At 35.9% G+C, this 16,607-nt stretch overlaps 1 protein-coding gene across 3 annotated transcripts in view; it reads right to left on the bottom strand.

Moving 5' to 3' along the window:
• The window catches only part of LOC144972627 (katanin p60 ATPase-containing subunit A-like 1), a 95,348-nt gene that overhangs the window by 27,820 nt on the left and 50,921 nt on the right, over positions 1 to 16,607 (bottom strand). For all 3 annotated transcript variants that reach the window (XM_078914079.1, XM_078914080.1, XM_078914082.1), the window contains 2 exons: positions 7,162 to 7,320; positions 3,846 to 3,972 (listed from right to left, as the gene is read on the bottom strand). In XM_078914079.1, the coding sequence (XP_078770205.1) occupies positions 3,846 to 3,972; positions 7,162 to 7,320 (286 nt within the window). The remainder of the gene's footprint in view (positions 1 to 3,845; positions 3,973 to 7,161; positions 7,321 to 16,607) is intronic.

The raw sequence follows: 16,607 nt of genomic DNA, 5'->3' as shown, positions 1-16,607 counted from the left end.
GAAGAAGAAGAAGAAGAAGAAGAAGAAGAAGAGAAGAAGAAGAAGAAGAAGAAGAAGAAGAAGAAGAAGAAGAAGAAGAAGAAGAAGAAGAAGAAGAAGAAGAAGAAGAAGAAGAAGAAGAAGAAGAAGAAGAAGAGAAGAAGAAGAAGAAGAAGAAAAGAAGAAGAAGAAGAAGAAGAAGAAGAAGAGAAGAAGAAGAAGAAGAAGAAGAAGAAGAAGAAGAAGAAGAGAGAAGAAGAAGAAGAAGAAGAAGAAGAAGAAGAAGAAGAAGAAGAAGAAAGAAGAAGAAGAAGAAGAAGAAGAAGAGAGAAGAAGAAAAGAAGAAGAAGAGAAGACAGAAGAAGAAGAAGAAAGAAGAAGAAGAAGAAGAGAAGAGAAGAAGAAGAAGAAGAAGAAGAAGAAGAAGAAGAAGAGAAGAAGAAGAAAAAGAAGAAAAAAAGAAGAAGAAGAAGAAGAAAGAAGAAGAAGAAGAAGAAGAAGAAGAGAAAGAAGAAGAAGAAGAAGAAGAAGAAGAGAAGAAGAAGAAGAAGAAGAAGAAGAAGAAGAAGAAGAAGAAGAAGAAGAAGAAGAAGAAGAAGAAGAAGAAGAAGAAGAAGAAGAAGAAGAAGAAGAAGAAGAAGAAGAAGAAGACGAAGAAGAAAAAAAAAGAAGAAGAAGAAGAATGATAATGACAATAAGAAGAAGAAGAAGAAGAAGAAGAAGAAGAAGAAGAAGAAGAAGAAGAAGAAGAAGAAGAAGAAGAAGAAGAAGAAGAAGAAGAAGAAGAAGAAGAAGAAAAGAAGAAGAAAAAGAAGAAGAAGAAGAAGAAGAAGAAGAAGAAGAAGAAGAAGAAGAAGAAGAAGAAGAAAGAAGAAGAAGAAGAAGAAGAAGAAGAAGAAGAAGAAGAAGAAGAAAGAGAAAAGAAGAAAAAAAGAAGAAGAAAAAAGAAGAAGAAGAAGAAGAAGAAGAAGAAGAAGAAGAAGAAGAAGAAGAAGAAGAAGAAGAAGAAGAAGAAGAAGAAGAAGAAGAAGAAGAAGAAGACGAAGAAGAAAAATAATAAGAAGACGAATGATAATAAAAATAATAATAGTAATGATGATGCTGCAATGACGATGATGACATAAAAAACAGCAGCAGCAACAATAACATAACCATAGCTATTGAAATGTACCTATTATTCAATCAAGGCAACACACACTTCCCTTTGCCCCAGGTTATGGCACATGAGAGAGGAGCAGACGGGCATACCTGACGAGGTATTTTTTTAGTGACAATATAACCCCACCAATCCCTGCAAGCAATCTGGTAGTTAGGTAGAAATCTGTTTGGTGGTCGTAGTAGTGATAGTAGTAATCATGATGTGGTGGTAGTTGAGGTGATGGTTGATGTGATGATGTGGTGGTAGTAGTGCATTACAGTGGTAGTTTTGATGATGAGGTGTGTGGTTATAACACTCATAGAGTAGTGATGATGGTGTTAGTTGTGGAAGTGGTAGTAGTTTACATGATGTGGTGATGGAGGTAGATGTAACAGAGGTTGTGGTAGTAATGATGATGATGATGATGATAATGATGATGTGGTATTACAGATCACACATACCAATATAAAGTAGACATAATTTAAATTATTAACTATGTCGGTAACATAACATTCTTGCACTTTCAAGGGATTTCACTTCAAATGACAATAACTCAATAACCATCTTTAATCCAACAATTCTATTTTCACTATGATAAAATAGAAATCGTTAACAAAAGCATAACATTAAAAAATCTAATCTGTATGGTGACATTTTTATGCTTATTAATTCTTCATTTAATCAGTTTTAAAGAAAAAAAAAAAAAAGAATATGTAGGTATATTGAAGAAAAACTGAACCATAACTTGATACAGTGCAACCTCTGGATAATGACACCCCTGAATAACGACAACCCCTGGATAGCAACATTGATCTGGTCCCGAATTTTTTGCTATATGTTATTAGTAATAAAACCCCCAAAATAAAGACATACATTTTAGTAAAACCCCTGTTTAGCGACATCCTTATAACAATAATTAATATCCAAGCATCACCATCTCATAGTCTAAACGCCTTTTTTTCCTTCCCAATGAGATTGCTTTGTTACCGACCAATCAGAATACAAGTTTACTGCACTGCGTGAAATCAACGCTTGCTCAGTGGATAGTACTCTCAAAGGTCCATTAACTGTCGATGATAGCTACCTGTCTGAGGTCAGTTGAGATTAGCTGATATCAGGCAAGCCGTGTCCAATGAGGACAATTAAGGATATTTATCGTCTTATACGTAATATGTTGGAATAGCCAGGAAAGCAGTCACAGCCTCTTTCACTTTATTATTTTCATTTGAAAAATCAGTTGTTCCGCTAAACATCAGTCCACATTTGATCTTATTGTGATTAATACCTAGTTGTTTGGGTTTTTTTTGGGTTTTTTTTTGGGGGGGGGGGGTTGTTGTTGTTTTTTTTTGTTTTTTTTTTTATGTCGCAAGATTTATTTTTTAAGTGCTTGTAAATTTTGGTGCACTTAAAAAAGAATCTCGGTAGTATTCAAATATCATCAGCAGTATCTTATGGATTTGATTTTAATTAAAATCAAAACTAGTCTAGATGTGTGCATCTATATAATGTTCTTGTGCGGTTTTGTCATTAATTGGTAGTTGATTTTCTTGCTTTATTCTTAGTTTTGTTATATGGCGTCCGAACACTGCTTTTGATCAAAACAAATACAATAAACATTTGAAAGTGGAAGTGAAACTGATATAGATAGAACGAAGTTGATGTCACTCAGATCATTGATATTGTTTTTTGCCATCCATGTTTATGAATAATTCTCATTAAACTGTATTAACCAGACTGTAAACGTTCAAGGTTAAACATAGTTTTGTGAGTTAGTCCACTATATTTCTGGATGGCAATGTTGTGAGTTTCTTAGCCAAGCGCATAACATCTATACCCTTTGTAAACAGGAGAAATACCCATTCTAAGTTTTTGGACATTTCTTATCTCAGACACTGGACCGCGCATCATACTGTTATGTACTCACACATCTCACCATGCCCCCTTTTTTGAAAACCCCAGAATAACGACACCCCTGGATAACAACATAATTTTCCGGTCCCGGGCAATGTCATTATCCAGGGGATGCACTGTAATTAAGTTACAGCAAAATGTTAAGTTACATGTTTTATGTTGTTTCTTACACAGTGATCTCCCCTTACTCATTTGCCTGCAGCAGTTTTTAATTACTCTTTGACAGCTTCATCTCCTGTAATCAGCATGCAGTACCAACATTCAGGTTAGATCACAGAAACCAGGGCTTTTGCTAAATGCTCAGTTTCAGCACGATTATAAAAATAATAATGATAACAGAAGTAGAGATTAAAACTATTAGCTTATAATCCTTGAAAATAAATCTAATCAAAGACAACATGTGACCCGTTGTCTCACAAATGTCTTTTGTCGGGATGTAACAGATGTCAAAAAGTGACTTGAAATTTGAAAATGATCAGAAATACGATACTCTATTAAACTTTTTTTTTTTTAATTTAAGAAATTGTAAATTTTCTGCTCAATATAATAAACTAACATTATCCAAATCTATTAGTTTTAGCTATGAAAGCAATTTTCAGCATCTAAATTACTCAGACTTTATTCTGGTTTGAGATAATGGATCACATATATAGTTTGTTTCAATATTTATCACAATTGTTCAGACGCAAATCTATCTATTATTGATTAACTTGAATTAATATTTGAATATTCAAATCATAATCATTTGATCTGAGTCAATTCTTGCAAGATTTATAGGCTTGTATAAAGAATCGCTTACATGGGTCAATTGCCTTACCATCCATTTGTACAAGTATTTCTGATTTGACTCTACGACTTGCTTCATGTTCAGATCCTGAGCCTCTTTTGGAGCAAATGGAATCAATTTCATCAATGAACACAGTACTTGGAGCATAAAATCGTGCCTGTGAAAATAATAGAATGATATAATACCACAATAAAATAATAAAAGGTAAGAGCTATACCACATTTGATTTTGCAGAGTCTAGGAAAGAGTTGTCAGATTGTTAATTGACGCCTCTGTATATATTTGGGGGGTGGAGTGGCCGAGTGGTTAAGGCATTGCACTGTGACCCGGAAGGACCTGGGTTTGAGCCACACTTCAGGCACTTTCGTTTTTTTCCTTGAGCAAGATTATTAACCCCCACTTTGCTCACATCTTGGACATGGGTGATTCCTGTTCACATCAGACATCTTGTTTGATGAGTTATCTAAATTCCTTAGTGGAATGCCTAGGCGACGATATCGTATGATGTCGTGGTGGAAAAGGCATAATTAAAAAAAAAATTTTTGTATATACAGTAAAATTACTTTAAACCGAAAGAAGCTAAACCGAAAAATACCTTAAACCGCAAAGAATTTAATAAATTGTACTAGTTTCTTCATTATCTTTGTACTAATTCTTACGATGAACCGAAATACTTCTAAGTAGGACTTTCTTTAAACCGAAACAACTTGAGAGCACCTTCCCTTTTTTTCTCTCTATTTTTCTTCAAAAATTCGGGAAGGTGGCCACACATAATAATGCTCGGCGATATTAAACAAAGAGTGTAAGTATAAGATGAGGGTGGGGTGGGGGTGGGGGGTAGGCAAACACTTCAATCACTGCACTTGGGTTTGGCCAACACCACAATCGCACAGACTGGAAAAGGAAGACAGCGGGTGACTGGCAGGCGAAAAATGAGGAAAGAGGGGGAGTTGGGGTGTAAAATCACGCAAGCGAGATGTTCTCGTTCGTGTGTTGATGCTTTGGAACTGACAAATTTTCAATACGAGAATAAGGAGGGAGGGGGGGGGGGTGGTAGACAACTTACCATTGACATGCCACTTCATTTCCACTTTGTTTAAATGTGTGTGTGTGAGGGGGGGGGGGGGTGAGGTTCTATGTAACTAGGCCTTTGAACCTAATGGCTTCTCAACAAAAGAAGGGTGTGTAGTAGACAGCTTAGCATTGACACGCCTTTTCATTTCCATTTCACTTCACCTCTGAGTAGCTGCGCGTCATTCATTATCAATTATCGCACAAGAACTTTCGATCTTATTTTAGCTTAGCATTTTACTAAAAGATGTCTAAAAGAAAGCACTGTGCTTACACGTTGGAGTTTAAAATCAAAATACTATGTGAAGTCGATGAAAAAAAAGTTGATCAAGACAGAGATATGTAAAATACCCGAACTCAACTCTTTCAATAATTTTGAATTGAAAACGAAAACCCCCAAAAATATTTTTTAAACACACCAAAAAAAAAAAAAAAAAAAATTTATGGTTACGAAGACAGCATTTATTCAACAACTCCATTTAACGGGAAACCTATGATACGATTAAATGAGCAAATTCCTTAAACTTAAACAGTTACTACCCTTGAAAAACATTGCAAAACGGGAACTTGCTTTAAACCAAAATGTCTTTAAACCGAAATGGTTTAGAAGGTCCCCAAAATTTCGGTTTAAAGTAATTCTACTGTATTTCGTTATAAAAATTGTACCATGTTAACTGGAGGTATATATCAGAATATAAATGTGGGTATAGTGATGTCGTCATGAGATAATGGATATAAATGACAATGTATGTCACAGTAAATGTTGTTCACAATTATCTTATTAAATTTTATTTTATTAAGAACTGAATTCATCTCACTCCAGTTATATTTCGGTAGGCTTAGATAAACTTTACCTTCTAATATTAGATCATCTTTCCTTTTATAGCCTTCCCTCGTATTAATTTCTAATTAGTGAATACTTTTCGTTCTACATTCTGTCACGTAGCCACTTATTATAAAAGTTGATAGGTCTAACATTCTACACTCACTTCTCTCTACAATCTATGCCGGACGGCCAGCCGCTCCATTCCTCATATATATTTGAAGATTTTTATCTTTTGGTACTTTGTGGATATTTTATCTCCACCATCAAGACGTCGGAGCTTTTACCTTTGACTGTGTAATCCTCAACACTTTAAGGATCAAACCTGAGCCCGCTGTCAAAGAAATATCTAAATAACCCCTTCCCAACTGCCTGGAAGTGGAACATTACAAGCCTGAGCCCGTTGTCGGAGGAATATATAATCCACGCCTTTCAACTGCCTGGAAACGTAACCTTACGAACCTGACATTATATCATCATAAGTTACGTAATATATTCACATTTCTATTTGTAACTGCCACAATCACTATTTATCTCTTTTAAATAAATTTCATCTTTCTTTTTATTTCATCTTAAACAAATTGTTAATTGTTTTTCATTTATAGTAACTAGTAAATTCTGGGGCCTCATTCTACATATCTTTATGCATAGTCGAGTAGCTCTTTATTCACTTGAGACCATGACAATGTGAAATTGAATGTAAGCTTCAATTTAATTACGAAAGCAGATAAAATGGATGTTTTGGATTTCCCCTTTATCAACAAAACAGGATGAATGAGATAATATGGTAGTGGCATTGTTAAGATGAATAAACAAGGGACAGAATATAGATTCCTTTGTAAGGAAGCACGAATTAAAATAGAACAATAGATTTTTCTAAAAGTTGCACAATTACAGTAGAATTACTTGAAACCAAAATTTTGAGGACCTTCTAACCCATTTCGGTTTAAGGACATTTTGGTTTAAAGTAAGTTCCCGTTTTGCGATGTTTTTCAAGGGTGGTAAATATTTATGGAATTTTCTCATTTAATCGTATCATAGGTTGCTCCCCCTTAAATAAAGTTGTTAAATAAATGCCGTCTTGGTAACCATTTATTTATTGATTTGTTTTTTTTTAATGTCTTTTTCTTTTTTTGGTGTGTTTTAAAAATATTTTTGGGGGTTTTGTTTTTCCATTCAAAATTGTTGAAAGAGTTGAGTTTGGGATGCAATGTTTTTTACATATCACTGTCTTGCTCAAATTTTTTCATCTTTTATTCTCTTTTTTGTTGGTTCTGTTTTTTTTACTTTACGAACTTTAGTTTTACTTTAAATTTTCTTTTTTTTTTAACTCAGCATATATCAAGCAAAATCGTTTTGTCGGGAATCTGACAATAGTCGGAAGATTTACAGGCCTGACTAGAAAGCTGCATGAATTGTGCAAAAACAGAAGGTTGGTAGCCCTGCGCATACCATTTCAAACAGAAGTCTGACCAACTTTTCAGACTCCCCATGCCACTTGGATGTGAGACTGGAGGTAGAAACATTAAAGAAGGTAGTTCCACACTCTGTAGCAACTGCTTTGGCAAGAAGTGTTTTTCCAGTACCTGGAGGACCAACCATCAATACGCCCTGAGGGAAAAAAAAGGGCAGGTTTTTTAACATTGAATATTCTCATTGTTCTAAAAATAACGTTTATTATGTCTCATCTCATTTAATTTTAGAAAATCATTAAAAGCCTAAAATATGTTCTTTCTTATCATTATTTTTTCCACTTCTTTGTAAAGCAATGCATCGGAAACTGGAGACATGAGATGAAACCCCATAGTGCTTATCACTGCATCTTTTTAAAGATGGTTGGGATGGGGAAAGAAAAACTCTGACAATTAATGTTTGAAGGACCCACATATGGGGATTTACTTTGTTTTTATTGTTTTTAAGGGTTTTACGGCAACTCATTTAGGTCATATCAGCGCCAGTAAAAAGGAAGAAAATTGGATAGTAAAAACATTCTAAATGTACAATTAAAAGTACTTGAGGAGAAAGTAAGACAAATGGGAATGGTTCAACTAGGGAACAGATGTAGATTCCAAGAGCACACTATCGGTGTAATTAGTTTGAGATCACCTAAAAGTCTCACCCAGACACTAGCACAAGATCCCACTAAGCAGAGGAATACACTCAAATGTTAAAAACTCATATGTTAGAGATGAAAAAATAACAGAATATATATATAAAAAAGAGATGATTTACAATGAAAAAAAATATCATCTCCCAAAACTATAACTATACACCCAACTATGTCCCTCCCAGCCAAGGACTCCGGCCAGGGTTGGGACAAAAGTAATCTCATTCAAAGACAAAGACAGAAAGCAATTGGAAAACAGATACAAGGGGATAGAAGACACAGCAAGTACCTCCCTGCCCACTATGGGAAGTCGGGAACCCCACCCAGAGGATTTACTTTCTCCTATGTCCGGAATGACAAGCATTGTATTCTGAAACACACTAAAGCTAATTTTTCATTGTTTTTGTTGTTTTGACAGTACCATAATAAAATGTAATTTTAAAATATTTTCCCATTCTTTAATGTTGTGTTGGTGAAGCTGTATAAAGACCACAAAAATCTTAGACTTGAATAGTGTAATTTTTGCTGCTGATACCTCAATGTAGTGCAAATATCATATGATACAAAATCATGTATATCATGACACTGTCCTTGTTACAAGCATCCCATATAATGTCCATATCATATTAGTAGGTCTCTCATCTTGTGGTACCATGCCAACTTCCGTGTTCAGACACAATCCGGCAAAATAACAATCAATTAATATTCTACAGACCCTGTTGTATTTTTTATGGGACACCAGATTAATATTGTGGAATCACTCAACCCTGAAGCATTAAGTGATTACACGTGAGAGAACCATTTATTACTGAGTATAAGTTATAGTATATACAAATATATCACAACAACATTGTAAGTAGAAGGACAGTATCATATAACTCAAATATGGAAAGTAGGGCATGTCACTCTGATATTTGTAAGCACAAATAATATTCTATACAATGGACTTACTGAATAATAACTAATTAAGCTGTAACTAAAGTCAATTTGCTAATAACACAGGGGAGCAACTCTTTTTTAGCATAACTCAATGTATAAGTCTATAACACCTCACTGTTTAGCCTGAGAAGCGTTTCGAAGGTTTGAAGGTTTGATCGGGTAATTTTCTGTTGCGAGACGATCTTCTCAGTTGGACAGATCCGATTCATGACTGGATTCTGCACTCAATGATGAACTATAATCAATAATCACCGATAGGATTAGTAATGAAATCGTCCTGTATGGTATCATTTGCTAAAGCAGGTACGTTCTGGCGAGGAAAGTTGTACATGGTCTTAGTCTTATTTGTTCAATATGGTGCTTCCACGTTGTTCCGTCTCTCTGGAGAGTTACCATGACATGACAGGGTTTCCAACACTTTGGTGACAGTAGCGCCTCTCCGTCCTTTTGATTACCAAAATGTAACGAATAAATGTGTGTCCCAACTTCATAACACGTTTGGGCTATACGTGGTTTGGAATTTGTTGAGATGGATAATGGGCGAAATGTGTCGATCAATGTACGAATTTGACGTTCATGAAGCAATTCACTCGGTGATGAACCAGAAGCTAAAGGTGTGTGACGATATTGCATATGACAATGTTACAAGGCTCCTCTTGGAGGAAAAGACGATTTTCTCAAAGCCTTTTAAAACTTCCTACAAGTCGTTCTATGACTATGTGTATTTCATTGCATACTCAGGGTGTCCAGCAAAATTTCAGAGTCAAATTTATGACCTTGAAACAAAATTTACGACCTAGGAAATTAAAATATTTTCTTCTTAACCGATAGACGCCCGTATCCCCTGTCATCGCCCGTTATCATCCGGGACCGTAGCGCCCGATATCGCCCGCCATAATTTGTGAGTTGAAACACTTCGAAAATCGTAAATACTGCCCAGCCGTGATGTGCGATTGTCGATAATCTTTGTTTCCGCGAAGCACCACACTTTTCTCTATAAAATACTCTTTACCAATTAAAAATCGATAAATAAGTAACTGCGATATGATTTTATGAAAGTGGAAGTAAAAATTGACGTCGTTTGGCAAATTGGCCTTCAATTTTTGGTCAAATCTGATCACAAATCGAGGTGATAATAATGAATTTGAAAGCGATGTTGATGGAGAAAACGGGCCTCTCGATGAAAGTGATATTGAATATGATGTCGACGATCAAGATCCACCACAACGAAGTAATAGTAGTGGGGAAAGTGACAGTGAAGGTGAGGTCGAACCAGTTCGTGTGGCTGAATTTCAATGGTCAAGTCAGTTGGACTTATTCACAAAACGACCAGGTTCAATTTTAGTAGATACTACTGTAGATTACAATAGTGAGCCTATTGACTTTGTAGAATTGTTTCTGCCACCAAGTTTGGTGGAACTGATTGCAAATGAGAGCAACTTATATGCGGAGCAGAAAGGAGCACCAAGATCGTTTCGCAAGATAACAGTGCAAGAAGTCCGATCTTTTTTCTATGTAAACATGATGTTTGGTGTCCATAAAATGCCTTACTACAGACAATACTGGTCCATAGACCCTCTATTACATGTCTCTTGCATTGCTGACGTAATGTCGAGAACTCGCTATGAAGAAATTTGTCGCTATCTCCACCTCACCGATAGCACGAAAACCATTCCGCGAGGACAACCGGGATACGATGCGCTTTACAAGATACGTCCTCTTATTGACTGCGTACTGGCTGCATCTGAGCAGTATTATTATCCTGGTGCTGCTCTCAGTTTTGATGAGGCCATGATCCCTTTCACTGGCAGACTCTTTTTTAAACAATACATTAAAGGCAAGCCGAACCCGTGGGGTGTAAAGGTCTGGTGCTGTTGTGACCCATCCAACAGCTATCTGTGTAACTTCAGCTTTTATACCGGGAAGGAAAATTATCCACAAGAAAAGGGCCTGGGACATCATGTTGTTTGGAGCCTTGGCCAACGATTCCTGGATAAGAACCATCATTTCTACTTTGATAATTTCTTTTCGTCTGTTCAATTAGCGTACGATCTTCTACAGCGCTCAACGTACTCCTGCGGGACCATTCGTAGCAACCGTAAACACTGGCCCGCAGATTTAAAAAAATTTCGCTGGATACTGGAGAAGTTAAATTTAGACAAAGTGGCCACCTTGTGGCAACAGTGTGGAAGGATAAACGGCAAATTGCTCTAATATCCACAAATTCTTCCACAACTGTGGATTCCGTTCAACGCCGAGCAAAGGGAGGGCCCATTGAGAAAAATATTCCTAATTCGGTTTCAAACTATAATGCCAACATGGGAGGGGTTGATCTCAATGATCAACTCAGATCGTACTACTCAATTGGTAGGAAGAGCGTGAAATGGTGGCGATGTTGTTTCTTTTATCTACTCGAAGTCGCTATTCTGAATGCTTTCATCATATATAAAAACGCACCACGCCCTGCTGGCGAAAAAGTTTTAGACCACTTCCAATTCCATCTTGTAATCATGTAATGACCAAACGAAAATTTCGGAAAAAAGATCAAGAACAAAATTTGGTGATAGATCGTTTGCTTGTTTCGGCCCCAAGATTTGGAATGAACTACCACGTGGTCTGAGGGAGTACAAGTCTTTACCTACCTTTAAAAAGAATCTCAAGACACATTTTTACTGTATTAGTTTTTATTGACTCTATGAATCCTTGATTTGGCTATGAATTGTTGTTGTTGTTATTTTTTTTCACTTAAAATTGATATTTATATTGTAAAGTGCCCGAGCTTGTGTTTTACACGAGAACGAGCGCTATATAAATGTGTATTATTATTATTATTATTATTATGATGATGTGGTGGTGGTGGCTGTAGTAGTAGTGATGATGATGTGGTGGTGGTGGTTGTAATAGTGATGGTGGTAGTGGTAGTGAAGATGATGTGGTGGTGGTTGTTGTAGTAGTAGTTGTGGTACTGATAATGATGTGGTGGTGGTGGTTGTAGTAGTAGTGGTGGTGATGATGATGTGGTGTAGGTTGTAGTAGTAGTGGTAGTGATGATAGTTGTAATACTAGAGGCAGTGATGATGATGTGGAGGTTGGAAGGGGGAGTGGGGGAGAGGAGGGTTTCCTTGGAACAAATTGACCTCACCGGAATTTTTTGCTTCAGACTGGAGTTCTTTCCGGTGAAACCGGAGTTTTTTCCGGTGAAACCGGAGTTTTGGCATCACTGTGGTTTTAATGGACAATATTTTGCGTCATATTTTGAGATTTCCATTACAACAATGAGTCCATAAAGAAATGGGTTATCAGACCTGAAAATAAGTGCACGTCGGTTTATGCTCGTATCACTTTTACTTAAGCATCAACTTTCTATAAGAACCCATTTCCTACAACTTAAATATAATTTTTTCAAGCGTTATTACGTGCGTGTGTGTGTCTGTGTTTTTGTCTGTGTGTGTGTATGTGTGTGATTAGGAGACAGAGGGGAGGCAGGGAGTAAATATAATATTTGCAAATACTTTTTCTTTCTAAAATGTCTCTTCGAATGATATGTTGGATGCAACATGTAATAGTAATAGTAGTGAAAGAAGTACTGGTAGTTTTAGTGGTGTTAATAAAGCAGAAGTTGTGTTGGGTAGTAGTTGTGATGGTGATAGTAGTAGTTGCACTGGTGGTAGTAGTAGTAGTAGTAGTTGTAGTAGTAGTAATAGTAGTAGTAGTAGTAGTAGTAGTAGTAGTAGTAGTAGTAGTAGTAGTAGTAGTAGTAGTTGTAGTAGTAGTAATGAATGAATGAATGAATATGGCTGCCCTGTCTCTATGGACGCTTGCCATGAATGTATGTGTTAGTGTTACTTCGAGTGTGTTAGTCTGTTTCTAGCATCCAGTAATTTCTTTCCATAAATCGCTGGCCATTGCAAGTGCAAGTGTTCTTAGCTTTTGAATGTCATCATGTGTGTTAAGGTATAATTGGATGTTTCCTTGTGTTGTTGAAAACTGTTCTTCGGTTGTTGTTTCTAAATATATTTGATATTTTTCAAGATCTTGATTCACTGTTGTTGGAAGTGAAGTTGGTGTATGCCCTTTGTATTTGGCTTCTTGTTTGAAGCAATCATCCATCGAGGTTTGTGCTGGAATATTTTTATCTCGTTGGAGCACGTGTCCAAACAGTTTCCATCTTTGTTTCTTTATTCGTGTACTCTGCATCTGTCATATACATTCTCATTACTGATTTTGTTTGGCCAATGTATCCCAATAACTCGTCTCATTTTTTGCGATGAAGGGAGTCCAGAGTGTCCAAGTTCTTTTTTGTAAGACCCCACTTACCACAGTTTTACATATAGATTGGCAGCACAAGCGCTTCTTAAAGGCATATTCTTTTATTTTCATGAATGATGTTCATCCTGTTCCAAACGTTGTGTAGTTCTCTGAATGCAGATAGAGCTAGCATTTTTCTCCGCTTGATGTCTTCATTCTCATAAATCAAGTTTCCGTGTTTTCTTACACTTTTCCAATCCGCTTGTTTCTTGTTAAATACTGTAATTTCTGTTTTGGATTCCAATATCACAGAGTAAATCCGCTTGTTTCTTGTTAAATACTGTAATTTCTGTTTTGGATTCCAATATCACAGAGTATTTGATATTATTGGTATATGCTATTTTGCCAGGTCTGCTGTATCAAATATGTCAACATTGTCTGCGTAGATCAGTTCACAGGTAAGGTTTTGAGGAGTCGGGAGCTTTTGTCTTAATTCTTTATAGTGCTGATTCCAAATATACGGTAAAAAGAATTGGGCTCATACTGTCCTTGGGGAGTTCCCAGTGTTGTTAAGGGGAGGGGCAACACCTGAAACTATTTTCAAGAATAAGGATTAGATCCAATATCTTTTTATATTGGGACATTGCCTATGACCAATAGATTCGAACCATGTGATTTCTTTCGGTGGGCGTGTCCGGTTGCCATGGTGATGGCCACCATCTTGGATTTTAGTCTTCTATGGGTGCTATTTTTAAAAGTTACTTTCTCTAAAAGTTTCCATGGAATTTTCTTGAAATTTTGCATGGTGGTTTATTTGTATATTATAACAAGAAATACAGAGCATTTTTGAAATATTTTAAATATATTTTTATTTATAAATTCTTTTAAAAATTAATTTTTCGGTATGAAAAAAATCATGTTTTTTTACATAAAAATGTCAATTTTTCACAAATTAATAAAGATATTTAAAATTCCTTCTGTTTGCTTTTAGATAATCACTATAACTTTAGACATGCAAAGTTATAAACAAATTGATTGATAAACGACAAAATAAGATAAAAAAAAGAGTGTTGAAAAATGTCATTTTGAGAAAAACGAGATCAAACATAACGATGAATGAAAATAATAAAACAAAACTGTACAACCAGATCAAAACATACCAGCACCATACGAGGGTCCCCCGTGTTCTTTTTCTGCCTCCCCCTGGGCTTTTTCACGGGTATGACTTTTCATTTTGCGTCTTTTTTTCCTCTTTATGTTGAGCAGCCCTTATGGTTTGTTCAAGTCTTTTTGACTCCGCTTGCTGACTCAACATCTGGGAGTGTTCTCCCAGTCCACCGATGCCCAAAGACACTTTCAGGGATGTTATTTATGTTGGACCAAAATTATACTCTGCACCAAACTCAACTTTTTTCAGGGAATGGAAGTATGTTTTATGGCATCTTGACCAAACAGAATTATGAAAGCTTTCGTTGTGGATTTTGTGTTGTCTTCATCTCACAACACTTCTACAAAGCATATACAGGCTTCAATTGCTCATGGAGGAAATCAAAATTCAAAGGTGTATGTACACGCTGCTTGTGTCAACAGGATACACATGGGCAGCAATATATTTTTTATAAAAGCATCTTGAGTCCGGTTCAGGAAGACAATACATATGTTGAGGGAAGTCATTGGTGGAATAACCGTGGTAATGACCAGCAAGAATAGCCCATCTCATTTCTTTCGGCTGTGGCATTGCTTGGAATCACTTTATCATAATACTACTACTATCAAACACCCAATTCCAATCAAAGATTTGTGGCCACGGGTCAACCACGAGCCATCATAACTTTCTTGGCTCTTGCAGCAAATAACTGTTGCCAACGTTTGGATTGTTTTATCACTTTAGGCATATTTATAATAATCCAGTAAAAAATTGGAAATATTTAGAGATAATTAACGTGAATACGGGTCAAAATTTGATAAAACAATTGATCAATCGAAATGTAAACAAATCGTAGTAAAAATCGTAGTGAAGAGCCGCGAACTTTCACCCTGACTCAACATCCAATCCCCGGCGCGGAGTCGGAGGTCAAGAACAAGGTCAGCCAATCAGATCGCACCATTCGTAATCACGTTGTACTTACCTGACAACTTGACCTCTTGTCAGCTGTTTGACTGAAACCGTGTCAACTAGACGGGCAAAGAGTAGACTAAACTATCGATATCAAAATTTACAACATCTAAGAGTAGACTAAACTATCGATATCAAAATTTACAACATCTATATGTATTATAATGCTTTTCAGCCCTATTATTTTCAGTTGAATTCTCACCAAAAATTGAAAAGTTTGGTATTTTCATATCGACTTCCATGTTTATGAAAGACGATTTACAAACTTTATATTATCCAAATCACTATCTCAGTGCTGAAAATATATGAAAAAATGATTGTTCTTTGATATTAAACAAAAAACTGAAATTTTATATTTTGACCCAAAAATCGATATTTCAGGTGTCGCCCCTCCCCTTAATAGTGAAACTGTTTCCACACCAGATGTAAACGTAAGTGTGTATTTGCCAACAGTGATCTTATTAGTCAGATATGATCTTTTTCGAGAAATGAGTTGAGTATCTTCAAAAGCTTTGTTCTGCAGATTGTATCGAAGGCAGAGCTCATGTCAATGCCCAAAATAGTGAACTCTTCTCTGTATTGTTCAGTTCTGGCTTTTAACCAACTATGAGCCCTTACAATGTCACTGGTACTCCAATCTTGGTAATAATAATAATAATAATAATAATAATATAATAATAATAATAATATAATAATAATAATAATAATAATAATAATAATAATAATAATAATAATAATAATTATAATAATAATAATAATAATATAATAACAATAATTCTTCTTCGTCTTTCAGTCTATCCCGTAATTTGCAGAATTGCCATAATGAATGCCACATCTCCGCATCTTGTTCAGAGCATCATCTTCCTCCAGGCCCAGTTCTTTCATATCGTCCAACCAATAATAATAATAATAATAATAATAATAATAATAATAATAATAATAATAATAATAATAATAATAATAATAATAATAATAATAATAATAATAATAATAATAATGACTTACTTGAATTAGATGCCTTTCGCGTCTCGACCAAAAGATCGGGTCGCCTTGGCTGTTTCCAGTATTTCCTGTGTGAGGTGTCTCCAATATTGCCGGTCCTCTGCTAGGGTTCTCAGATTTTCAAGGTCCCCTGCCGTTATGAGACTAATGCTTTGTCCAAGTGTTGTGAGGTTTTTGTTTAGGATCACAGGGAGTGTTGTGATCGGTCTTCCTCTGAAAAGGTTCCCGTGTTTTTGGAAGTATCCCGACATGGCTTGGTTAGCTGGTATGTTTTTGTCCCTGCGTAGTGTGTGACCGAAAAGTTGCCATCGTTGTTGTAAAATGTCAAGGGAGATTGGTCTTTCTTTTGTGATCTTATAGAGTGATTCATTTGAGATCTTTTTTGGGTATTTGATGTCCAGTACCCTTCTTAGCTGTGTGGGATGGAAGGCGTCCAGATGTTCTTCTTCGGATTTTGTCAACGCCCAAGTGCCGCAGTTATACAGA

This window comes from Berghia stephanieae, chromosome 5 (assembly GCF_034508935.2).
Source record: "Berghia stephanieae isolate SIO BIC M18660-M18661 chromosome 5, UCSD_Bste_1.3, whole genome shotgun sequence".
NCBI classification, from domain to species: Eukaryota; Metazoa; Mollusca; class Gastropoda; order Nudibranchia; family Aeolidiidae; genus Berghia; species Berghia stephanieae.
The sequence above is the reverse complement of the archived record's forward strand: the minus strand, read 5'-3'. Positions and strand labels throughout refer to the sequence as shown.